A 26,511-nucleotide genomic window follows, 5' to 3' on the forward strand; every position below is an offset into this window, starting at 1 on the left:
GAGGCAAAGGAGAAACTCTGTTTGTGGCTCTCCCACATGGAGGCCTGGAATGGGGCACACCATTTTTGGCTCCCTACCAGATCTAGTGATCACATCCGAAGCCACTGGCACGAGTTGAGGCGCACGTTGTGGGGGGTTCACCACAGGCGGCTGATGGTCCACCTACAAATCTATTGCTTAAAATTGATGGCAGGCTCCTTCTTAGTTAACTGCTGGTCCAAGGGCCGGGCCCAATGCCGCGTTTTTCTGAAAATGGGCAGTGTTGTGGTCCGATACATCAATCATCTGGGGTGGATAGGAGCTAGCAATAAGCCCCTTTCCGGCAAACAATTGTCTGCCAAAATTGCCTTCCTAATATGTCTGATCTTGTGCAGAAGAGTTTCGGATGTCAGGGCCTTTGATATTACGGGGAGGACTTTTACTCTGGATGATGTCTCTTTTCATGTTGCTATACGGCCAAAGTGCAAATGCCGCCTGATCTTGTAACCTGCCTTTTTCGATTCCCCCAAAGTTTTATGCTTGGTCCGATGTATCGAGGCTTATGAAGCCAGGACTGTGGAACTTCGCTCCTATGGGGAAAGGCACTTGGTAATTGCTCTGCGGAAGCAGTTTAGGGCAGTCTTGTCCCCGACCATCGCAAGATGGGTTCAATGGGACGTGCAAGAAGCCAGAATTGATATAAAGTGTTTGGGGCTCATTCTTCCGTAGGAGCTGTGGTTTCAAAAGCTTTTGCTATTGGAGCTCACTTGCAGAATATTTTGAACGCAGCAGACCTGCCTTTGGTTTTGACCTTTCAGAGATTTTATTTCAAACCAGTCTCCTCTATTGCAGCTATGGTGGTGGGTACGCTTTAAACTAGCATAATCCTCGCCTCCTGGCATAGAATTAAACATCTCTAGCTAACTTAATGGAAAGTATCAATTCTATTAAGGACACTGAGACAAGGGTTGTCCTGCCCAATGATACATTGTGATAACCCAAAACGATTGGCTCTTGTTATGGATGTAAGCAATGTGCTTTGAAGTCACAGTAGTACATGTATCCCATTGTGGTTAAGCTTGTAAGTTAGGAATCCTTGATCCATATGTTAATGGCTGTAACGTTAGTAGTATTTTTACTTGAGCGGTCTACATGGGTTAAAATCGACCTGTTGATTATTGCAGGAACAGACTTCTGAAAAGGAGTAGTATCTTTCCTTTCACTGGCTGCATCTGTCTCAGGAAGAAAGAGGGTAAGAGAAGAGTGACAAAGGGTGATGTCACTCCCTGTTGCCTTTTGGATGTTGGGCTTAACCTACTTTGATTATCATTTTCCATTGGTTTATGGGAAATGAAGTTTTTCTTATAATATGTTGACATGGCTGTTATGTTAGTAACGAAGAAAGAAAGCATAATCCTTGCATCCGTGTCCTTACTAGAACGCCAACTTTCCGTTACATTAGCTTGGAAAGTTTTCATTGTGCATAGGAATTTATATACATTTAAGGTATGTGTCACTTAGCGTTTGTTGCTGGGTACATACTCATTTTCGGATTTGGATAGTTTGACACTGTCTGTTTTCACGGACAGTGCTCATAATGGCTCTTTTTAGAATGTCTTCTCCCATCACCCCTAAACTCTACATTGTATGCTTCTCTGCATATACTTTGAAATAAGACATGAAGGTTCCTTACACTAGTATGCACATCACTACAGTTTATGGCCAAGCTTGCACTTAAGAAAATGAGTAGAGGCTTTCCTGTCACTCCTAGAAATGCTAATTGCCCATAGTTTACACAAACACTTTTCTCAATTTTGTTATCTTTAATCTTGACAACCGATGAATTAGACCTGCCAATTCATATTGTGAATGTCCATGGTTTAAGATTACTTTTGTTTTGTAAGATGAGGATACAGCACCACCTGCCAAGAAGGTCAGACCAGCTGCCCGGGATACTAAAAATAAGAAGCGGCCCATTAAGAACTCAAAGGAGGAAAGGTAGGAGCTCACTTCTTTATATAGTCTTTTTATTTAAATTAAGTTGCGATGGTAAGGAAAGTATGCTGGTAATATGGACAGTGCCACCCTTGAGTTGCTTGTGTATGTATAACTGGAAATGTTCTTCTGATTCCCAGTGAAGGTTCAGAGACTGAGGACAAAGATTTGAAGACAAAGGAGGAAGATGATAACTCAGCAGGTATTTCTTAGTTTATCACTCAAACAAGAGACTTATTTTTTTTGCTGACCTCTTAATCTTTCTTGCTCAATACATAGCTTTGTCTCATTTGGCTTTCACAAGCAAAACTTGTGGATTTTTAGAATTCCATGTGTTTGAGTCTGCCAATAAATCTTCAGCTGTTGAGAAACTAGTACGTAGTGTAAAGAGCTGCGATGGTAGGGCTGATTGTGTTGGGCTGAGCTAGATGCTTTAGTGGATGTCAGCTTATGTAGTCTTGGCTCATGGATACAATGAACATGTATTTATGACCGGTTCTATTGTCTAGTGGAATCTCTAGTGCATATATTTTGGGCCATGGCTTCATCCCAGAGTTTGGTGGAAGTTAAAATGAACCAAGCATAGCTCTTTGATTCATTTTTTTTTTTTAAGACTTGCATTTTGGTGGTAGCTACCTGCAAAGGTATTCTGCTTTTCTATTGTAAATTGTACTTTTTGAAATTGTTAATCACTTACATTTTGTGGGGCAACCAATTTTAGTGAACAAAATTTAATCAACCATTTGTTTTTCTGAACTTGGAACCTCTTAACAAGAAGCATGGCGATTTTCAATTAAAGTGTGGATTTGTTTTATATAAAAATGTTACCAGCACCATAAATGTCACCACTCAAAACCATCTCACCTGTCTTTCAGACGATTTTGGCAGTGATGAAGAAGACTTGGCAGGTGATGGGAAAGGTGACAGCGACTATGGAAGCCCTAAGAAGGTTAAAACAAAAGAAAAGAAAGCTAAGCCTGAAAAAGTGAAGAAACCAGTCTCCAAGCCTAAAAAAAAGGCTGACCCAGGTGAGCACTTTAGTCTTAAGTGGTTCTGTGTAAACAGAGGTCCAGTATAATTTGAACAGCAAGTGCCAGAGCAGGGTTTTGCCAGCAGCCTTGGTTTCCTTTACATCTGTAGGGGGTTCTAATTTTTAGATGTAATGGACTCATCTATTTTGATATTATTTTTTTGTACCACAGAAGACAGCGATGAGGATAAGGACCGGAAAATAGTACGCCAGCAGCGTCAGGCTGCTTCCAAAGCAGTGTCCAAGCAGCGGGAGATGCTAATTGAAGATGCAGGAAGTGAAGAGAAGGAAGAAGACGATGAAGCTCAGTTCCTGGATAGTGAGTTAAATGTGCTAAATGTGCTTATTCCTTTAGCCATGGTCCTTTCCCGCCTTGACTATGGCAACCTTTTGTACACTGGTGTTCCTGCCTATGACCTTCGGCGACTACAGCTGGTTCAAAACCAGGCCGCCCGACTGGTCTATAATCTCCCCAAGTCTCATCACGTCACCCCTTTACTTAAAGCCTTGCATTGGCTTCCCATCCGGGAACGCTCCCTCTTCAAGATGGGTTGCATAACGTTCCAGGCCCGGGCAGGGACGGCCCCTGCCTTTATCAATTCTGAAATTAAGGCCTACATCCCCTGCAGAGAGCTGCGCTCCTCCTCCCAATCTCTTCTTTCTGTTCCTCGTTTTAGGGAGAAGAAATCGGGAGGTATGACATTTTCTACCCTTGCCCCGCCTTTTAGAATACTCTTCCCCTTTCCCTCAATTCCTCCCCCCACTACTTAGAGTTCCGAAAAGCTCTCAAGACATTCCTCTTCTCTCAAGCTTTTCCACATTAGCAGCCTCCTTCCCGCCCTGCCCATGGGACTGCAACCGCTTGGTAAACGTGCGCTTTATAAATATTTTTAAATTCAATTCAAATACCCTTTATCAAACAATCTAATGTTGGAGTGCGAGGCAACTTTTGTCCAAGTCATGGGGGCTTACTCTTAATATGAAAGAGTGCATTTTGGGCTAGCATCCTATCTAGTATGTTAAAAGACTTCGTTCTTTCCCTGAAAACTTAAGTTCTGTTTTCCTTAACTAGCATTTGTGTCCCCTCTGACCATGGTTTTCTTTTCTTGCATCTTTTTTTTGATGACAGAGGAGTCTGGCAGTGATGACGACTTCATGATTGAAGATGATGATGACAGTGATTATGGTGGATCCAAGAAGAAGAGTAAGAAAGTGGTGAAGCGACCTAAACCAGAGCGGAAAGAAAAGAAGTTGCCGAAACCTCGGCTAAAAGCCACTGGTAAGAGTGCTTTGGTGAGCTAGAGTTTTCCCACTCTGGTGAAAAAGTTAGAGGTGGTTTGTTTTGGGTCCACTATGGTTCTTCTGCAGAAAGCACTTTAACAACACATCTTAAAAATATTTGCGCCTTTTGTCAGATTGTTTGAATCCGATGAATTTATGGCAGTTAGTATGCCAACAAATTTTTAGGTCTTACCTAAGCAGCGAGTGCACTCTCCCTGCAAGACATCCTGCATTTACAATGTTGGCTTCAAGCACCTCCCATCTTTTTCATTGGTTCCTGTTACTGCTTTTGTAAAGGCCTGCTTTTGTTTGGTGAATACGCTTATTAGTCCAAATGGAGGGACTAATGACATTATAGTGTTTTAGAACCTTCCATGGAGGCTACCCCTGTTACATATGTTCTTACTCTTTTTGGTATTTGTTACTTATTGTGCACTGTTTTGTTTGTTTTGCCTCTGCTCCTTTTGGATTGTAGTTATTTTGGGCTTGACTCCAGCGAAATCGCTTATTTTATCAGCACGGTGCCCGCTTCACAGCCGTCGCACTAAATGTTTCGTGAAGCACAGCGTGATAAAACAAAGGTGCACAGCTGCTTTATTGTCCCGTGCGGCACATGGCGGCTGTCTGCCTTTCTTCTCTATTTATTTACTGTGGCAACATTCATCTTTAACATGGCGGCTGCCTGTGTCTCCTGCTCCCCTGGTACAGAAGGGCATTTTGTTTTGTCATCAAACTTTTTGTACCAAGACTGCTACAAACAACTCTGACCGCACCCACAAAGCTGATCAAGCAGGCCCCACGGGAACTCAGGGTGGTGGAATACAGTGGCTGCACTGCAGAGCGTGTCCTCTAGACTACCCAGGGGCTTGTCAGTACCACACAGACACGCGTTGTCACTAGTATAGTAAAGGTAGCGATGCTACCATTGCCTGTCACTGTCTTGGACATACATTACTCCTTTTTGGTATGTGTTATGCATCATCAAACCTCCCACCCCGCCCCCATCCCGGTATTAAGTCAGGAAGTGTTAGAAGCCGTCCACACGGCACCCGCTGTGCATGGTACTAACCTCACCCACCCAAAAAAAGTGTTAGATTAAAAAGGTGATCAGGGATGTTAATGTAATAGGCTCCAGGTGAAATGCTGGGGGGCAAAAGAGGTTCAGTGCCTAATGTAGGAGAAACCCATTTAAACACAAGTTAATGTCTCCCATAGCTGCTGTGAATGGCAATTAAATAGCAAAGCGAGTTTAAGTGGTCTAATCCGTGGCGCACAATTATAATCTCAACATACAGATTTTACTGTAGCTCATTAAAGGTCCCTATTTTGTGGGAGCGCGTACCAAATCACACTTTTTTTTTCATTATCATTTTTGATTCCTGGATATTTATGCCTCCAGAGACGGCCAATTAAAATGTAACTACATTTCAGCTCGTTTCTGAAGCATACGGTCTTGTGCCCTAATTAAAATGCAACGTATATGGCACCCTATATCAGAAGCAGACTGCCTCGTGTTAAATTGATTGCATGATACAATTGTCTGAGAGGTCAATGGAACTAGAGTGAAGTCCTTCACTCGCGAGGGAGGTCTTTTTTTAAAAGGATATCGCAATATGAGGCTGGCAAAGTCCATTGTATTCTGTCATTGTAAAGACCCAGGGAGTAGGCAGAACAATAAAATACTCCCCACTTTTAGCCATTGTGCAGCAAATGGCAGAGCAAAGCAAGTAATCCTGACCTTTCCTAGGAAGGCCAGTGGAACTCGACACCTCAAAGAAAATTTGCAAATAATAGAGCAGAATGGTATTTTTACAGCATGATTTTAAAAGCACGTGGTCAAAAACTGCACATGTATTCCTTTTATTCTTTCAGTGTTCGTCTGCTTCCTTTCTATTATTACTTATTTTCGCTTTCATTCCTCCTTTTTTCTTTTGTCCTGTTTTCTTTCAGTCCACAGTATGAATTATAGGATTCAGGCATATTAGCAGGTGATATTTGCTGCTTTATGAATCGGCCAGAGGTACAAGGCATATTCTTCCCTCCTCCTGACTCAGTCACTGTCCTGTTATTTTACACGAGCAGATGTTTCTGCAAGTGGTAGCCATCGCCTGTGACAATCAGAAAGTGGGATTGGGTGTGGGGTGGTTCAGCTGCACTACCCATGGCGGGAATTACACCTCTTTAGAGCTGTGTTTTAAGAAATGTGTCTTTTCTAACTTGTCATTGATTAGTTGTCTCTCTGGCCCACGGTTTACTTTGCTGGGAAAACTCGTTATAGGACGCCGATTTATCCTCCTTAAAACCAAGTTTTGGGTTCGGTTGCACTGAAGTTGACCATGAAATTCGATGACCACTCTTTAAGAGGAGGTCTGCGACGTAGAGTGAACAAGTATCACCCGTAAGGGTCTCTAGGTGCTGGTGGCAGTCGGGAAGATTAAGCAAGCTATTGCCCAGAGTCAAATGGTGCTGGGCTAATGTGCCGGGGATCGAACCGTGTTCCCCAGATTCCGGAGTCAGTCGCCCTGGCCGCGGCGCCACACCTGCTCAGCAACACCCCACAGATCTACAGAATCATCCGGTTATTTCCAGCGAGTATATCCGGTTGATCACTCATGGTTAAAATAATCCTTTCATTACAACACCATATCGGTGATTTCAATCCCGGTGACAGGCCATTGCATCTGAGCTTTTACATGACGTCCTCTAACAAAACGCCACTCAGTTGTAGTATTTCAGGTCCCTCTATATTCCACCCAACTGCCCCATATCATGCTCCACTTCCTCTGGTAACCACGGCTTTGGTACAACACCTTTTCAGTTGCACAGCACCATTCACGGTCCGCTTCCCATTCCGTGACCCCTGGGGAATGTCGCGCTCCCCACGCCCAGGCAATATTACTTTTGGCTACGTAACTGCTATCATTCGCCATATCCTTGTGTATTTTGGCCATGGAGTTTCCCATCACACATCATATATGCCATCGAGCTTCTAACATGATCTCCTGACCCATCACCCCAGACATCACCAGTGTTATCCCATTCTATTGCATTTCGGTACTGTTGGATTCAGGGGCCGGCCCAAAGTATGTGAAAATAGGTGCCCATCGTCCAATTGTCAGTGTAGGTACGGCCCATTTGGTGTAGCAGTGCTCTAGAGGTGTATGATCTGTGCAGAATTCGGAGTTTTATAAGGTGAAAATGTGCTCTCGTAGCCACCTCCCGCCAACTACGTTCTTCCAGCCAAGCCCTCGCCACTGTACCTCGCATCAACAAGACCACCATGGGAGGCAGATCCTTCTCATACCTGGCTGCTAAAACATGGAACTCACTCCCCGCTTACCTTCGCCTTACCCAGAACCACCTAGCATTCAGAAAGCAACTTAAAACGTGGATATTTGACAAGTAATCCTCCTCCCCTATCTAAGCGCCTTGAGACCCTCTGGGTATGTAGTGCGCTATATAAATTCTCTGACTTGACTTGACTTGACATTTGCCCAGTCGTCCTCCTCTAGGGTGCCTACTTCAGCCTCCCGGAGTGCCCCAAGGGGGCATAGGGTATTGGTAATTTGTTTTGTCAATGAGGGAAGTGGCCTTCTCTGGGATCGGATATAACACCCTATACTTGAACAGTGTGTGTTCCGGTATCTGTTAGCTCACCGGGATATGGGTTTGCAATGTATGCTTTAGTTGCAAATATCTCATTCCGAATCGGGCATTTACTACTCCGCTTGCATGTCAGCGAACCTCACAATCGTTTGTCCTCACCAAACGTCTCCTAAGTAGTCCATCCTCATTAACAGAAACCCTTCAGTCTACCAGCCTCTTGTAGGAGGTCACTATCCCACAGGGGAGTCCTTTCAGTTAATCTGCCCTCCCAGGCCAGGAATAGGGGGCCATATTATCAAGAACAGGCGCTAAAATTATCGCCGCTTTATCGGCAGGAAACTGCCGCTAAAGAGGCGATAATGGGCTTGATAATGTCCTTGTGAATTCCCATAGCAGCCCAGGTTCTGGTATTAACCTGGGCTGCTATTGGAATTCACAAGGGCATATTATCAAGCCCATTATCGCCGATTTAGCGGCAGATGCCCTCCGATAAAGCGGCGATAATTTTATCGCCTGTTCTTGATAAGCCCCTTAGTCTTTTCCCTCCATATGCGCACTGTTTGTGTGTGCGTCTGTAAGCTGTGTTCTGTTTTTATACGGTAAAGTGTTTCAGGGTACCCCCTCCGCCTCATTGAGTGGTGGTCAACCCTATAGGGGTTTTCGCCCTGCAAACACCCAGTCATTAATTGTGGCCATATTTGCTGCCTAGTAGTACTTCCTGATGTCTGGAATTGCTAGTCCTCCCTCAATCACTCCCCTCTGCAGCTTGTGGAGGGCTACCCTGGAACTTCCCCCATCCCATAGAAGCTGTCTTTTTTTGTTGTCAATCTTTAAAAAAAAAAAAGTCGGACGGTATTGTGCAGAAGGTGTTCTGGAGGACATACACGAGGCGCTGGAGCATCATCATTTTAAACAGGACAACTCTTCCCATCAATGTGACGGGCAGTGTCCTCCAATGTAACTTTACCACTAGATGGCAGGGTCAGAGTGGGCCAGGCCAACACAAACAAAAGGGACTTAGCCCAGTTCATCCGATTGTCAGAGTAACTGCAGAACAATTGGATTATATGAAGTATGCAATTAGTTCATTCAAGACTGGGGGTTTGTGGCATATAACAGTATGCCATCGGCATATAGCAATATTTATCTCCCAATTCCCCCCCCCCCCCAACCCCCTGCTGCCCCTGCCCTCCCCTTTTTATTATACTTCTCAGCAGGTCTCCCTTAACCCACTCCGCCAGGGGATCTACCGCGCCACGTTCACTCATACCCTGGCCAGAGGGTTTGTGTATAGTAGCCAAACCCAGGCACAGAACAGTGGGCCAAATCCAAACCTTTCCAGAACCGCAAACCAGTATGCCCACTCAATACTACTAAACGTCATACGGGCGTCCAACGAGATGAGCACTGCAACTTCGTTGGTAATATGTAGTACACCATACAGACTATAATTAAGCCTGGCACTTCTATGGGGCATAAAACCCGATTGATCGGGTGTGAATTGTGGATGTTAAGTCTGGTCGCTATTACCTTGGCCAGCATATTCTGTAATGAGATTGTCCAATAGGAAGGACAGTAGTCCGTGGGCTTGTCGTGTTTTGGAATGACCACAATTGTGGCTGTTGTTGGTCCACTGGTAGGCTCCCCTGCTCCAATGCCTCCTGAGGTTAAGCATATGTGAGGCCACCAACGACTCCACTCCCTTGTACAGTTCAGCCGGCAGGCAATTTGGTCCAGCTGCCTTTCTAGACTGTCAGTCTCTAATCGCGCTATATATTTCCTTTACCTCAGCCCCTCCCTCTCACTCCCTTCTTTTCCAATTTAGCATCCTAATCAACTCTATTAAATCCGGGTCTCCTCTAGATCCATGTCCCTCTTCTATCCTGTGCGCCTTAAAAGAGGTTATTACTTCCCCTCTCACAGACCTGTGCAATTCCATCTTCCAAACGGGTATATACCCTGAAATCTGGAAAACTGCGATCATCAAGCCCTTGCTAAAGAAACCTTCCCTGGACCCCTCTGATTCAGTCAACTCCCCTTCCAAAATATTCGAAGCCATCATGAATAAACAGCTGGCGAATTTCTTTGATTGCCATCAGCTCCTAGATGACACCCAGTTTGGTTTCAGGAAGGGCCATGGGACTGAGACTGCTTTGATAAAGGCCTCAGATGAGATCGGGACCATACTGGACCAGGCCGGGGCAGCGATCCTGGTTCTTCTAGATCTCTGCCGCCTTTGACACAGTCGATCATTCCATCCTGATCGACCGTGTCACCTCCCTGGGAGTGACCCACCGTGCCAGGGACCTCATTGCCTCCTTTTTGGCTAATCGTACCCAGGCAGTAAAACTAGGCTCCTTCTACTCGCCAACATTTACCCTACCGTGTGGGGTGCCGCAGGGCTATGCACTAAGCCCCACTTTATTTAATATATATGTGGCAGATTTGGCGAGAGTCATTAAAGCTCATGGTCCCCGCTTAACCACCTATGCGGATGATACCTAATTGGTGTTGGCGATACACAAAGATGGGCCAGCTGTGGCTGCAAGATTTCAGGAAGGAATAAGGACCATCAGTTCGTGGATGTCTAGTAATTGCTTGAAGCTAAACACGGACAAGACCGAGGTTATGACCTTTGGCAACCTTGCACCAGAATGGTCCTCTAGCTGGTGGCCCAGTGAAATGGGTCCACCCCCGACCCCGGTTGCCAAGGTCAGAAACCTCGGCGTTGTGTTTGACGATAAGCTGCTGTTCAAACCTCATGTGAACAAGGTGGTCTCTTCATCTTTCTTCATGCTAAGAAAAATCAGAAAACTGCTGCCATACCTCCCGTCGGGAGCTGGGAAAACTTTGATTTCCACCCTTGTCTTCTCAAAATTGGACTATGGCAATGCCCTTTTTCTTGGCACACAGGAACAGATTCTAGCTAAAATGCAGTCTGTGCAAAATGCAGCGGCCAGAATTCTGCTTGATATCCCCAGTCTCCGCTCAACCTCCATGGCCATACACCATTTGCATTGGCTAAGAGTTGAGAATCGCATAAAATTTAAAGCTCTTTGCATTGCTTACAAAGCTATTCATGACACCGGACCAAGGTTCCTCAAAGATGCTTTTCGAATTTATGCCCCAAAGATACCTTCGCTCTGCTAGTACCTATCTTCTTGCTGTCCCGCGTACCAGAACCGCCAGCTGGGGAGACCGGCGTTTCCTAGTAGCCACCCCCAAGCTGTGGAACTCCCTTCCTCTGCCCATTAAAACCAGTCCAACCCTCACTATCTTCCGAAAACTTTGTTATTTGATCAATGATTTTAAGGTAGCTTCATCTCAGGAGTCCGATCTGCGCCGAGACACCCTCGGGTATTTACACGCAATAAAAATCTCATAAACATAATGTCCTTATCCTCCAAATTAAATATGGGGAGGTGAGCATCGTAGAGGATTTCAGCACAGTCTATTCGATGCAGACTTATACAGTTGTTCATTGTAATCCGCAAACACTGCAGCTATCTATTCGCCTGTCTTACAAATCTCTCTGTGCTGTGCACAGATCTCTAATACCCAGTTCCTTTCTTTTGTCCTTTTTGTTTCCAGCCAGGCCATTAGTGTGTTGGCTTTATCTCCAACCTCAAAGATTCTTCTCTTAGTTGCCCTGGCCGGTACCCTGGCTTTCTCTAACGCAGTATCATGCATTTCCTGTTTGATACAGATTTGATGACTAACCTGTACGTCTGGTATCCCAGACTGCCTAGCTGTGGTTTCTAGCCAAATGATTTCCCTCTTCAGTGCTTCATATTGAAGTATTGGCACCTTCTCTCCTGTCCACCCCCATCCCCCTGCCAAGGCCTCTGCATGCACCCTTTGCACCGATTTGTACGCCTCCCGCAACACACACAGCGAGCACACAGTGCCCACATTATCTCTGAAATATTGCTCCGTTCGTTCTCTTAACTTGTCTCGGACCTGTTCATCTTTGAGGAGCCATGGGTTCAGTTGGTGCTGCAAAGTGTATGTTCTAGTTGGTCACTGCAGTCGTACCTTGACAGGAGAGTGGTCAGATATACCGAAGCGTTCATGTCCCCACTCAACACCAGGGCACTGAATAGGGGCTCCTGTAGTAGTGTGCTAAGCATGGGCAAGGGGCCGGCATGCAGTCTCGTGGCACATACACTGAACATACATTTATAACTCGACCCTCGCTTGCGCTCATAAGTTCCACATATCTGTCCATCCGATTGTGCCACACCCTGCTAGGTATAAAGGGAAGGGCTGTTTTGGATAATATCCCTACTCCTTGTGAACCTGTTGTGAACCCCGCGTGTGCCAGTAGTTTGGACCCAAATCTGTCTGGAGCTTTGCACAGGGGTGTGGAGTTTTTAAAATCTACTTGGCCAAGGGACAAAATGCTGCTGAGATCTACATGGCCTGTAAAATCTACTTGTCCCTACATCAATTCTTGCCTTTCACATTTGAACCAGGAGTCTGCTTAATCTGTAAAAAAAAAAAAAAGCACCAAGCTTGTTATGTGAGCCTGGTGCGGGCGTTTATTTTTTTTACACGTTTTTGATATAGAGCAAACATGACCCGAAGGCGAGCACTTCTAATGAACACTGGGTGGGGGGGAGCAGGGTTGTTATGCGTGTGTGTGTGTGTGTGTGATGGGCATAGGGATCGTGGTTGGTAATATGGTGATGAAGCAGCCCCACTCTTTCTTCACAGTATGTGACATTTTTCTCCCTTTGCTCAGTCTTGAGTCTGTTACAGGAGTCCCTGGCCCTACTCCTTCTCATGCACTGTTCTGAATACTGTATGTAGGGGGCAGTGTGAGCATAGCAGATACAGTATGTGAGGCTGGAGAAGGTGCTTTTGGCTCAGTGGTCGAATAAGTGTATTATAAAAGAATGGGAACTGTTAGTTATGCTGCACAAAATGAATACAGGGTGAATGAGTCTGGGGTTGCGGTCAAAGCAGTAGCAAAAAAATATATATATCTATTTAACTTTTTTTGGTCTTTCACCTTCAGGTAGTACAGTAATGGACAGCTTTAATGAAAATTAAATGCAGGTTATAAAAGCATCTGCCAGTTTCTGCAGTTATCCTCCAGTTTTATCACATTCCCGTGGCATGGTTGCACATGTTGCTGCTAACAGAGCAGAAGTGTGAAAGGTGTCACTTCCACTGATGTTTGTTGGGCAGGCACACTACACTGAAGTCTGTGGCCCGCCTTCTGGGTAACTATGAATCGATTTAGAGGTGAAAGACGCAGGAATGCTGGTACATAATTCCAAGAATCTGGACGGGCAAGAAGTGAACACAGTTTGTGCAAATGTTAAAATCTTAGTATCCATGATACGACTTCTGCTCAGGGAGATAACATCATGCAAGATCACTTTTTTCAGTAGTTCAGTTATTGATAACCATGCTACCGAACTCCTAGGCCTTCCCTTCCCTGGATTCTGCTGGCCATTTAAAACAAGGCTGTCTGGGAGCTTTATTATCTGAGGGCTCTGAATTTTTTTCGGGTATGGGAGTGCTTCTATCTGCCCTTTGTTCAAATGAATCCATCATTCTGGAAACCCTCCCACTTACTAGGAATTTTGTCATAGAAAAAGTCAGAGGATGTGGCTCAGAACAAGAATAGCAACACCTCTGTACCTCCACGGCAGCACATTTCCATTTATTGAGCCTTCAGCACTCGTACCTGATGAACAGGCCACGCACACCAAACTGACCTGTCTACTTGAGGGCCTCGAATACTGGGGAAGGGGAATCCTTAAAAAGGAACCAAAAAGTAAAAGAATGAATTGCCACAAATACCCATATTTTCACATTTGAAGGAGGATACCCTTTAGACAAACTGGATGCTGAAGTCTGTCCTTTTTGTGAGAGGAAGGATGAATAGATACGCCGAAACATCTACAAACATTCCAATGACTTACGGGCCACATACATATTTCTGGTTTGGAGTTTAGCAGGCCAGAGAGCAATATGATCTTTCTGGCAGTATATTACACTCCGTTAAAACTTTACAAGGAGTGGAAGCAGAGTCGAAGTCTGCCGCGCCGAAGACTAAAGTCAAGGTGGTCGAGCCGAGTGCGTCGGCGCCGAAGATGGTCGACACCAGCGAAGGACTCGGCGACCCGAAGAAAGCTCTCGGTGACCCGAAGAAAGGACTCAGTGACCCGAAGGTTCTCGAGACTCCGCGTCAACAGGACAGGGCCAAGAGCGGCACACCCCGAGAGTCTACTCCTGGTGAGGCCTCGAAGGATCCCGTCGAACCGGCGCGCCCGTCCGCCCCTTTCACCAAGAAGGTGACTGACTCCTTACAGCGCATCCGGGAGAAGGCCTCATCGGTCGGACCAAAGGATCCTCCGCCTCCGAAGCCGGTCAAGAAACCTCACAAGGCGTCAACGCCCATTCACTTTACATTGCCGCCAAAGGTGGCGCCGAAGGCTTTCACTCCTAAGGCGGTCGCCAGCGTCCCCGAGAAGGTTTCCTCGGCGCCGAAGTCGTCGACGGTGGCCCCCACCCCAAAGCCTCGACGACCTTCAGTAGACGAGCAACAAGAACACTTTATTGATGCGGAAGTGGGCAGGCTTTCCCTCCACAAGCGGAAAATTGCCCCAGAACATCCAATGGAGTCCTACAAGATTCCTCTGAAGAAAAAGAAGGACTCTGCTTCCACTCCTGTCTTGGTGGAACCACTTTCTCCACAGACTCATGTTTCGCCCACTTACTCTGATGTGGACGCTGGGGAGGGCGATGATGAGGATGAGTACAGCTATCCCGTCTATACAGACCCTGAGGATGCCTATGAACCCTGGGCCGCTGGTGCTGACCCAGGTGATCCTCATTCAGGACAAGATCCTCAACTATATTCTGTGAAGACGTCTCCTACAGAAGACTCTGCAGTATTCAATGCCCTCATTGAACGGGCAGCTAACAATCAACGTCCAGCTCCATGCTGACCCTATTGACGTCTATTTCCTTTTTGATACCTTCTTAGTCTCGGAGAGAACTGTCAAGACTCTGCCTATGTTGAAAGGTGTCTTAAAACATGCTGGAGAGATCTTTAAAGAGCCTACCAGGGCGAGGGTGATAAACCCTAGGATAGAAAAGAAGTATAAGTCGGCGCCTACTGATCATACCTACATCAAAGGACAGTTGCCTCTGGACTCTCTTGTCGTCTCGAATGCCCGGAAGAGGGCTAATTCTCAGACTACGGGTGATGCTCCTCCCCCAGACAAAGAATCTTAGGTCTTTGAGGCATCAGGGAAAAGGGTAGCAGCACAAGCGGCCAACATCTGGCGCATTTCAAATACAAAAGCGCTTCTGGCGAGGTATGACAGGGCACACTATGATATTCGAGACCCTGTTGCAGCACCTGCCTGATGAATACAAGGAGGCAGCTGAGATGCTTATTCAGGAAGGGAAGCTGATCTCTAATGCTTTAATTAAGTGCGCTCTGGACGTGGCTGACACCGCAGCCAGGGCTGTCAACACTAGTGTTATGCTACGACGACATGCCTGGCTGAGAATCTCTGGATTTAAGCCAGAGATACAAACCACCATCCTTAATCAAACAGTGAATCCAGATCACCTGTTTGGCCCAGAGGTTGACACCACCTTAGAAAAGATTAAGAAGGGCACTGAAACTGCTAAATCCATCGGTGCCTTACAGTCCCAGTAGTTTCGGGGTGGGTCTTTTCGTCGCTCAAGCACTAGGGGCGTTTCCAGAGGCCTGCTCTCCCAAACCCCGCAGTACTACAAAGGCAACACTCAGTCCACATACACCAACAAGAGTCGAGGTGGATATCGTGGTAACAGCGCCAAGGGCAGAGGTCGTGGGAACAACAACTCCAGATCCTCTGCCACCAACAAACAGTGACGCCTTGTCACTGCCCCCAGGCCACGCAACACCGGTCGGGGGGGGAGACTCCAGCAGTTCCTGCCGGTCTGGAGAACCATCACCACAGACCGGTGGGTCAGAAAACTTATACAATACGATTATTGTCTGGAGTTAACATCCACTCCACCCAACATACCCCCAAGACATCGTCCTATGTCTGCCGAGCATTTGCACTTATTGCAGCAGGAGGTCATCGTCATGCTGCAAAAAGGAGCAATAGAGCTCGTGCCTGTGCAGGAAAGAGGCACAGGGGTCTACTCCCTGTACTTCTTAATACCAAAGAAGGACGGGTCCCTCAGGCCCATCCTGGACCTCAGGCCCCTCAACCAGTACCTCCTGTCGGAGCACTTCCATATGCTGACCCTGCAGCAAGTGCTCCCGTTGCTCAGTCAGGGGGATTTTCTCGCAACTTTAGACCTAAAGGATGCGTATTTTCACATTCCACTGCACCCATCACACAGAAAGTACCTCCGGTTCACCATCCAAAACCAACACTACCAGTTCAATGTTTTACCTTTCGGAGTCACCACGGCACCCAGGGTGTTCACAAAGTGCCTAGCGACAGTGGCAGCGCACCTAAGGAGACGGAACATCCAGGTCTACCCTTATCTGGACGACTGGCTCATCCAGGCGAAGTCAGCCCAGCAGTGTGCCGCTCACGTGTCCCACACCATTCACCTCCTTCACGATCTGGGATTCTCGCTGAATTATCCAAAATCCCACCTCCAGCCCGCCCACATACGACAGTATCTGGGTGCGACGATAAACACTCTGGCAGCCACAGCACAGCCGAATTCAGTGAGGGTCAGCAGCATTCAATCGCTGATACAGTAGTTCAGACCTCAACACTCGCTTCCAGGAAGAGTGTTCATGCAGTTGATAGGCATGATGGCCTCCTGCATCTCCATAGTACCGCACGTGAGACTACATATGCGTCTGCTTCAGGAGTGCTTAGCACGTCAGTGGACTCAGGCTCACGGACAGTTGAAAGACCTAGTGTTGGTGATCGGTCGGGCATACAACTGCATTGGTGGAATCCACAAAACCTTTGCAAGGGACGACTGTTCCAAGAGCCTGTGCCACAGATCATCCTGACAACGGACGCTTCTCTCCAGGGATGGGGAGCTCATGTACTCCATTACACTGTGCAGGGACTATGGACGCAACGGCAACGGAAGATGCATATCAATGTTCTGGAACTGATGGCAATCTTCATGGCACTAAAAGCTTTCAAAGTACATCTGTGCAACAAGGTCGTGTTGATCCGGACAGACAACATGACAGCCATGTACTACGTTCAGAAACAGGGAGGTACCCACTCTCTGCAGCTGTCTCATCTGGCTCAGAGCATGTGGAAGTGGGCCATTCAGAGGAACATCTTCCTCATGGCAGAACACCTCCCAGGCAAGGACAATCAGATGGTGAACCTGCTCAGCAGGTACAGCCACCAAATGCACGAGTGTACTCCACCCGTACTTCCAAAAGTGGGGTCATCCAGAGATAGACCTGTTCGCCACAAGGGAGAACGCAAAATGCCAAAGCTTCGCCGCCAGGTTTCCACACCCACAGTCGCAGGGCAATGCGATATGGATGAACTGGTCAGGCAGATTTGCGTACGCTTTTCCCCCAGCACCTCTGATACCGCTGGTGGCACGCAAACTCAGGCAGCACTCGATGACTCTCATCCTGGTTGCTCCAACGTGGGCTCGCCAACCATGGTACACCACGTTTCTAGAACTGTCCGTGGTACCGCATCAGAGGCTACGCCTCACACCCAGCCTTCTGACGCAGAGCCATGGCGACATTCAGCATCTAGATCTGGCGCAGCTCAACCTGGCGATCTGGCTCCTGAGGTCTTGGGGATTGGCTACCTAAACTTGCCTCCGGACTGCATGGACATCATCCGGGAGGCGATGAAGCCCACCACTAGAGCATGCTACGCGGCGAAGTGGAAGCGGTTTGTCATTTACTGTGCAGACCACAACATTAACCTGCTAGATGCATCTATTCAGAACATCATTTGTTATCTTTTCCATCTGTACAAATGTAATTTGGCTTATGCTTCCATTCGCATACATCTATCTGCGATGGTTGCTTATCTTCAAAACAGGCAGCACCTCTCACTTTTCAGGGTGCCTGCTATTAAAGCCTTTCTAGAAGGGCTCAGGCGAGTTATTCCTCCGCGGACTCTGCCAGCTCTGGAGTGGAACCTCAATGTGGTCCTCACCAGGCTGATGGGTCCCCCCTTTGAACCGCTGCATTCCTGCGAGATTCAATTCTTGACATGGAAAGTGGCTTTCCTTATAGCGATTACATCGCTGCAACGAGTTAGTGAGCTCCAGGCACTAACTATACAAGAGCCATTTATTCAAATTCATTCCAACAGGGTGGTGCTTCGCACTAACCCTAAATTCCTTCCTAAGGTAGTATCTCAATTCCATATTAACCAAACTATTGAATTACCTGTGTTCTTCCAAAATCCTGAGTCATTGGCGGAGAGAATGCTCCACACCCTTGACGTCAAAAGGGCCTTGATGAATTCCATTGATAGGACCAAGGATTTTAGGAAGTTAAACAACTCTTTGTTGCCTTTGCGCCACAAAACAAAGGTAACCCCATTTCCAAAGCTGGTATAGCTAGGTGGATAGTTAAATGTATTCAGATCTGCTATCTGAAAGCCAAACGTACTCTCACCATTCCACCACGGGCCCACTCCACCAGAAAGTTGGGGGCCTCCATGGCTTTCCTTGGAAATATCCCTTTGGAAGACATATGTAGAGCAGCCACATGGTCTACCACACACACACACATTTCCAAAGCATTATTGTGTTGATGTGCACTCCAAACAGCAGGCAGCTGTAGGGCAGGCTGTTCTGAAAACACTTTTCCAAACTGCTGCAGCTGGCACGGGCGGCCGCCGCTAATGGAGGGATTGCTATGTATTCTATGCACAGATATGAATTCAGCAGCCCACATGCCTCGAACCGAATAGGCTACTTACCAGTATGCATCTGTTCTTGGCATGTAGGGCTGCTGACATTCATATCGCCCGCCCTCCTCCCCGGCGCCTGTAGCAGCTGCAGAATTCACACATACTTTTAGCATGGTCATCATTCACTTAGTTTCACTCCATCTTGGTCACAATGGCTAAAAACAATCTGAGGATGGAGTCGATGCCCATGCGCACTGTAGTCCAGGGGAGGAGCCCCCTATCTCGTGATACTTCGAAGACTCTTCCAGGACAACAATGTGCAATCAACCGGACCCAACACTAGGCGGCGATCTATGCACAGATATGAATGTCAGCGCGTGGACACGCCGGTGCGCGTAACTCGGCGCTTTACAAATGTCCCTATTATTATTATTATTATTATTATTATTATTATTATTATTATTATTATTATTATTATTATTACATGCCAAGAACAGATGCATACTGGTAAGAAGCATATTCGTCTTGTCAGCCTACTACAGATTATTATAAGGCACTGCTTTTGTATATATAATTACCGTGGGACTCCCTCCTTGGTGACGGGGAATGATTCAGGCATGTGAATCATATACCAATACTCGATAACCGTAGTTACAGGTAAGTAACTTCTTTTCATATTCAACGTCTACATTCCGGTATCGGAGAGTACTGCCCCACTCGATCCTATGCTGGTTTAGTTTAGTGTCCATTTGGAGGCTTCGCATTTTGCCACCACTGGCTTTGGGGGCTATGCAGTAATTGGCCCCGGGGATGCTGTTGTGATGCTAATCACTACTGCTGTGCGTGATTTCAGTTTAACTGCTCTTAAGGTCACGGGGTGACAGTCACTACTGATAGCCTCTTGCATCTTCCATTACAGAGTAGAGGGGTTGAGAAGGGGGGTAACGAGGCAGGAGTTCTCTTAGTAAAGGGTGGGGGCAGGGGAGCAGCAAGTGCATATACTTCGAGGGAGATCCCCCCCCCCCCCCCCCCCCCCATACATATATTCAACATAAAAGTCTCGTAAATGTGTACCTTAAGTGCAAGTACGGCTCTACAAAGCACTGATGACATGACACAAAGGCAGGCCATCCGGCAGCTGAAGAGATGCTGCACTAAGGTGCTGCTCTAAGGTGCTGGACGTCTGCACACCAGCACTCACAGGCAGTGATGCAGTGCACACACACTGCCGGTCTCCTCTACTGCTCCTATTTGCTGCCGACACTCGCCATAATACCAGGAGAAGCACTGCACACCGACCTGCTCAAAGGCAGCCTCTCAGCCTTCGTTGTGTTAGTATTGTTGCAGCACGCCTGGCGGGAAAGGGGCGTTTGAATCTGCTCTGCGCCGACCAATTAACAGGTGCAGTCAACCCGGCTATGGCACTGCTCCAATAGCAGCGATTAGGTCAATATGAGCCCGCCCTTCCTGCAGCCACAAGAACGCCTCACTTGACGCTTTCCGTGACAGCAGGCAATGAGTTTCTATTGATGATTAGAGCGAGTTGGTTACAAGAAGCTACACCTTCTAAGCGGTCATTATGGCAGTGCTTATTTTTAATCTAAATGTAAGCCTCGCAGCGGTCGGCTACAAACTACCACTAGCTGAGAGAGACGAATGTTTCACTCCCCCAGCCAATCACTGGCTAGGCTCGAGCCCAGTCATGGGTTGCTATCCAATCAGAGGCCTCTAACGGGTCTCTGGCTCTCTTCCAGCCTTTCTGATTGGCTGTGGGTACTATGGGCCTGTGTATTACTTACGTGATTTAATGTCTACTTGTCCGTGGGACAAAATAGACATTAAATCTTCTTGCCCGTCACAAAAAACATGGCTCTGGTGTCGGCGATATGATTTCCCCTCCCCTGTTTGCAGGAGTTGCTTTTCAGATGTGTTTCCTGTAGTAGGATTATATGTGGTTGTGGGACTTCGGACCGGGGTTGCGACAGTATTGCGGGGTTCTCAAAAAGATTCGCACACACTGGGGTACTGGGTAGTGCAGGTTTTATTGCTTTATACAGGCGTCGTTTGCGAATAGGCACTCTGTAAAAGGGTAGGGGTGAGTCCGCCTCCTCCGTTCTGGCCCGACCTCCTATTCCTCGCCAGTCCCAAGGTCTTCTGGGCGTTGTAGGCCTTTTCCCTGCCGTCCTGCTGGCCTTTGGGCTCCGGTATCCCAGAAAGGAAAGAAAGAAAACAAAGTACGCTTCAGTACTAGTGCTGAGCCAAACGTTCCACGGGTAAGGGAGTGAGGGGAATCACACGTGCAAGACCCAAGTCTGACTGTGGGACGTGAACCCTTGAGAAAGCCCCAAGGGTGTGTAGGGGGGGTTTTACTTTATGCGGGTTTCCCTCGGCTACCCGTTTCCCACGCTCTGGTGTCGGACCGTACCTGGGTGAGCCACACTTCCGTGTTAGTGTGGCTGGGCGATGCGCGTCCCGCAGAGCCCCCTGGCTTCTCGCGGTACTCCACCTCAGGTCTGTAGACTGGTCCCGCCGCCGGCTTCCTCCTTGGAATCGTCCCGTAACTCAGACTCGTCTCCGACTCCGTCCGGCTCCACCTTCCTGCTTTCTCTCCGCTCTCCTTGTCCTCCGACCTCCGATCTTGATCTTCCTCCGACCTCCACTCTTGATCTTCCTCCGACCTCCGCTCTTGATCTTCCTCCGACCTCCACTCTTGATCTTCCTCCGACCTCCGCTCTTGATCTTCCTCCGACCTCCGCTCTTGATCTTCCTCCGACCTCCGCTCTTGATCTTCCTCCGACCTCCGCTCTCGATCTTCCTCCTCCTCCGTCCACTCGACTCCGCTCTCTCTCCACTCGCTCCACCAACCTCCAACTCCACCTCCGGGTGTCTCGCACCCCTGGCTGGACTCCGGAATGGGTTTTACTTCGTCGGGACGGGCGTGGCGCCAATCCGTCTCCGCCCCCTTAAAGGTGTAGTCCTGTAGGCTCACGGCTGCAGGGTGTCTCCGGACGATGTCAGGGGTATTCCAGGCCTCGGTGTTCTGTGAAGAGAAAGTAGACACATTACTAGGCAGACCAGGGGGGCCCTCGTCGGGGTCCCCCGCGTCACACATCCCCCCCCTAGGATTCTCCCGATCGGGGAGAGGGTAACGAGACAGAAAGTCCGCATGGACGTTCTCGGCCCCCTTCTGGTGCCGGACCTGAAACCGAAAGGGCTGCAAGGCCAGGAACCAGCGCATGACGCGAGGGTTGTTCGAAATGTTCCGAGCCATCCATATGAGAGGGGCATGGTCCGTGTACAACAGGAAAGAGCGCCCTTCAAGGTAGTAGCGTAGCTTGTCCACCGCCCACCTGATGGCCAGGCACTCCTTTTCAATAGTCGGGTACCTAACCTCCCTTGGAAACAGCTTCCGACTGATGTAGAGAATGGGGCGGAGACCCCCCTCCCCAGAGTCCTGGGACAACACCGCCCCGATACCAAAGTCAGAGGCATCCGTATGCAATACAAAAGGCTTGTTAAAGTTGGGCGAAGTAAGAACCGGCCTGGTGGTGATGGCTTTTTTTAGGGTCTGGAAGGCAGTCCACATGGCCGGCGACGGGTTGTGGAAGTCCAGGCGGGCCTTGGTTTTCCTGAGGGTATTGGTCAGGGGCGCCGCGACCTCAGAAAAGGAGGGAATAAAACGCCGGTAATACCCTACCAAACCCAAAAAGGCACGCATGTCCTTAAGAGACTTCGGAAACGGGGTTTCCGCGATAGCCCGAACCTTTTCTACCTGAGGTTCAATGAGTCCGTGACCTAGAAGGTACCCCAAATATTTCACTTTATGGTACCCGATCCTGGACTTCCTGGAATTGACATGTAGACCCGCCGATTCGAGCAAACTGAACACGGTATCCAGATGTTGCAAGTGTGTCTCCCAGGAGGGACTGAAGATGATGATGTCATCAAGATAAGCGGAGCAATATTGATGATGCCCCCTTAGAACCGTGTTCATGAGTCTCTGGAACGTGGCGGGCGCCCCATGTAGACCGAAGGGCAAAACCGTAAACTCGAACAGCCCCTCCGAGGTGGAAAAGGCCGTCTTTTTCCTGTCCTCTTCGCGCAGGGGCACCTGCCAGTACCCCTTCGTCAGGTCCAGAGTACTGATATATTTTGCCTCCCCGAGTTTCTCGATGAGCTCATCGATCCGGGGTATGGGGTAGGAATCACAAGCCGACACTTCGTTTAATGCCCGGAAGTCCATGCAAAAACGGCTGCTGCCGTCGGGTTTGGGCACCATGACTATGGGCGACGACCACTCACTCCGGGAAGGCCGTATCACCCCTAACCTGAGCATTTCTGCCACCTCTTTCGCTATGGCCTCCCGCTTAGCCTCAGGGATTCTATACGGTCGTTGCTTGACCACGGTACCAGGCGGCGTCTCAATTCGGTGCTCAGCCAAAGAGGTTTTTCCCGGAAGGTCCGAGAAGATGGATGCGTGTTTCCTCAGTACCGGACGGAGGCCCTTCTGCTCAGCCTCAAACAATTCCTCGCTGACAACCAAGTCCTCCATCGTGGAGCTGAGGGACTTGGCGGGATTCAGGACCAGATGGGCCGCCCTGGGTGGGGTTCCCAGCCATTTTTTTAGGAGATTTATGTGAAAAATCTGAGTCTTTCTGCTGGTAAGACGGAGACGATAGGTCGTTTTACCGATCGTCTCAATGACCTCATAGGGGCCCTGCCACTCGTTACTAAACTTTTTGGACATTGATGGCAGCAACACCAGGGCCCAGTCACCTACTTTTAGCGACCTCCACTTTTTCCCCTTGTTATAATGGGTCTGTTGGTGCTTCTGACTGTCCTCCAAGTGTGTAAACGCGAGTTCCCTGATCTTTCCTAATTTGTTCCTCAGATTCGAGCTGTATTCGAGAAGACTTCTTATTTCACCGCCTTGTTCCTTTTCCCACATATCCTTTGTCATATCCAGCAAGCTCCGCGGCTGTCTCCCATACAGCATCTCGAAAGAGGAACACCCCAAGCTGCTTTGTCGCTGGCCCCTGATCACATATAGGGCTACGGGCAACAGGGAGTCCCAGTCGGAGTGGTTTACCTCGACCATTTTCTTCAGGACCGTTTTCAAGGTCCTGTTGTAACGTTCAACCAGCCCATCCGTTTGTGGGTGGTACACGGACGTCTTGATCTGGTGTAAGCCCAACAATTGGCAAACCTCCTGCATAACCTTGGACATGAATGGGGTCCCCTGGTCCGTGAGGATTTCTTTAGGGAACCCAACTCGAGAAAACAACTCGAGGAATTTGTCGGCAATGTTCCTGGAGGTGGGGGACTTTAGAGGAAACGCCTCAGGAAATCTAGTGGCGTAGTCCACGATAACGAGGGCATATCTAAACCCTTTTTTTGTGGTTGTCAAAGGGCCTATTAGATCCATCCCCACTCTCTCGAATGGGGTCCCAATGACTGGCAGAGGTTGTAAGGGCACCGCCACCGGACGTTGGGCATTCTTCCGTTGACATAGGTCACAGGTTTGACAATGTTTTTTTATGTCGCTGTAGATACCCGGCCAGTAGAAGTTCCGGAGGACATTCTGGGTCGTTTTTTCGCTCCCGATGTGTCCCGCCAGTAGGTGGGTATGGGCATAGTACATTATTTGGTCGCGGAAACAGACCGGTACCAGCAGTTGCATCGGGTCATCCTTAGAGGGTACTCTATACAAAAGTTCTTCTTTTATCAGAAAGTGGGGGTAGGAGAGACTAGGATTAGTTAAGTTAGCATGGGCCTGTTCCCAAGCATTGATGAGGGTCTCGTCATTGGCCTGGGCAAACCGGAAAGATCTATCTCCTTCCCAAGGACCCGTGGACAGCAAGTTGGGTAGAGACTCTCCCTGTTCCTTGTCTCGGCCCAGCCGGCGTTTGAAGAGGTTCAGGAAGTTCGGGTTATCGGTGCCCAAGATCAACGGTTCGGGTAGGGCATCCATGACCCCCACTTTCACTACCATCTGTTCCATCCCCTCTAGACCTAGCGGAATGTTAGCCACTGGATACTCCTTTACGTCCCCATGTACGCATTTGATGTACACACTGTTCTCTGGTACTAACTGTTCAGGAGTCACATATATCCCTTGTATGACGGATTGCTTGCAGCCAGAATCAAGAAGGGCCCTAACCATCACCCCATTAACAGAAACACTCACATGAAAGGAGCCTCCTAGCTCAGCCGAGTACAACACTGACTTTGGCAGATAGTTAACGTCCATTGGTTCTTCATGCGCTCTTTTCAGGGGGCACAGACGGGCTATGTGGCCCCACTGGCCACAATCGAAACACTGTGGGCCCCGGAAAGGGGGATGATCGCCAGCCGGGGGTCGGGGTGGAGGAGGGAGGGGTCCCGACGATGCCCTTGGTCTTCGCTCGGGTCTTGTCGGTCCTTTGCTTGGCTTCTCTGGTTCCGCATTATGTAGACGGGGTTGGGCCCGGGCGTAGGTGGTGGCCATCTCCATGGCTTGAGCCGTGTTCAAATTAGAGTGCTGGCGTAGCCACCGCTGTGTCCCATATGGAAGGGCTTCTAAATACTGTTCAAGGTAGATTCTGTCCATGATTTGCTCCTTGGTGCTTGTGGATGGGGTGAGCCACTTGTCGGCCGCGGTTTTTAAACGAAAGAACAAGGTCTTGGGGTTGTCACCAGCTTGTCCCCTCTCCTTACGGAACCTGACCCTATAGGCTTCGGCATCTAAGCCTAGGTGATCCAAAATCACAGTTTTGATTTGGGCATACGGGGTAGTACCGTTGTTGTTCGCGACCTGATAGGCTGCTTGGGCCTCTCCACTCAACAACGGGGCCAGGAAAAACGGCCACTTGTCCACAGTCCATCCACAAGCAAGGGCCACCCTTTCAAAATTAGTCAGAAAAGCGTCTGGGTCCTCCCCCGGGACATATTTTTGCAGGGATATGCCTGCGGGCGTGGGGTTAGCCCTGGTCTCACGTACGGTGACCGTGGCCGGGTCTCCCGTTACTCTCATTCCTTCCAATTGTTGTACTACTGAACTCCGGAACGTATCCCGGTCTAATTGGGCTGCCGCTAGCTGTTGCTCCACTGCCCATGCCAGCTGTTCTTGGCCCTTCACGAGGGCTTGCAGGATCGCATCCATCGTTGTGTCCTCGATGCTGCTCCCGGTTACAATGCCCGCATTCTCCACCACTTGTGGGACTTCGGACCGGGGTTGCGACAGTATTGCGGGGTTCTCAAAAAGATTCGCACACACTGGGGTACTGGGTAGTGCAGGTTTTATTGCTTTATACAGGCGTCGTTTGCGAATAGGCACTCTGTAAAAGGGTAGGGGTGAGTCCGCCTCCTCCGTTCTGGCCCGACCTCCTATTCCTCGCCAGTCCCAAGGTCTTCTGGGCGTTGTAGGCCTTTTCCCTGCCGTCCTGCTGGCCTTTGGGCTCCGGTATCCCAGAAAGGAAAGAAAGAAAACAAAGTACGCTTCAGTACTAGTGCTGAGCCAAACGTTCCACGGGTAAGGGAGTGAGGGGAATCACACGTGCAAGACCCAAGTCTGACTGTGGGACGTGAACCCTTGAGAAAGCCCCAAGGGTGTGTAGGGGGGGTTTTACTTTATGCGGGTTTCCCTCGGCTACCCGTTTCCCACGCTCTGGTGTCGGACCGTACCTGGGTGAGCCACACTTCCGTGTTAGTGTGGCTGGGCGATGCGCGTCCCGCAGAGCCCCCTGGCTTCTCGCGGTACTCCACCTCAGGTCTGTAGACTGGTCCCGCCGCCGGCTTCCTCCT

General features: G+C 48.7%; 1 protein-coding gene across 1 annotated transcript in view; it reads left to right on the plus strand.

Annotated features, from left to right (window-relative positions):
- The window catches only part of NUCKS1 (nuclear casein kinase and cyclin dependent kinase substrate 1), a 70,419-nt gene that overhangs the window by 24,560 nt on the left and 19,348 nt on the right, over nucleotides 1–26,511 (plus strand). Inside the window, exons 3-7 of the mRNA XM_086923431.1 lie at nucleotides 1,884–1,977; nucleotides 2,115–2,176; nucleotides 2,850–3,002; nucleotides 3,177–3,323; nucleotides 4,134–4,283. Of these exons, the coding sequence (XP_086779557.1) occupies nucleotides 1,884–1,977; nucleotides 2,115–2,176; nucleotides 2,850–3,002; nucleotides 3,177–3,323; nucleotides 4,134–4,283 (606 nt within the window). The remainder of the gene's footprint in view (nucleotides 1–1,883; nucleotides 1,978–2,114; nucleotides 2,177–2,849; nucleotides 3,003–3,176; nucleotides 3,324–4,133; nucleotides 4,284–26,511) is intronic.

Source organism: Lissotriton vulgaris, chromosome 5 (assembly GCF_964263255.1).
Source record: "Lissotriton vulgaris chromosome 5, aLisVul1.2, whole genome shotgun sequence".
Lineage (NCBI taxonomy): Eukaryota > Metazoa > Chordata > Amphibia > Caudata > Salamandridae > Lissotriton > Lissotriton vulgaris.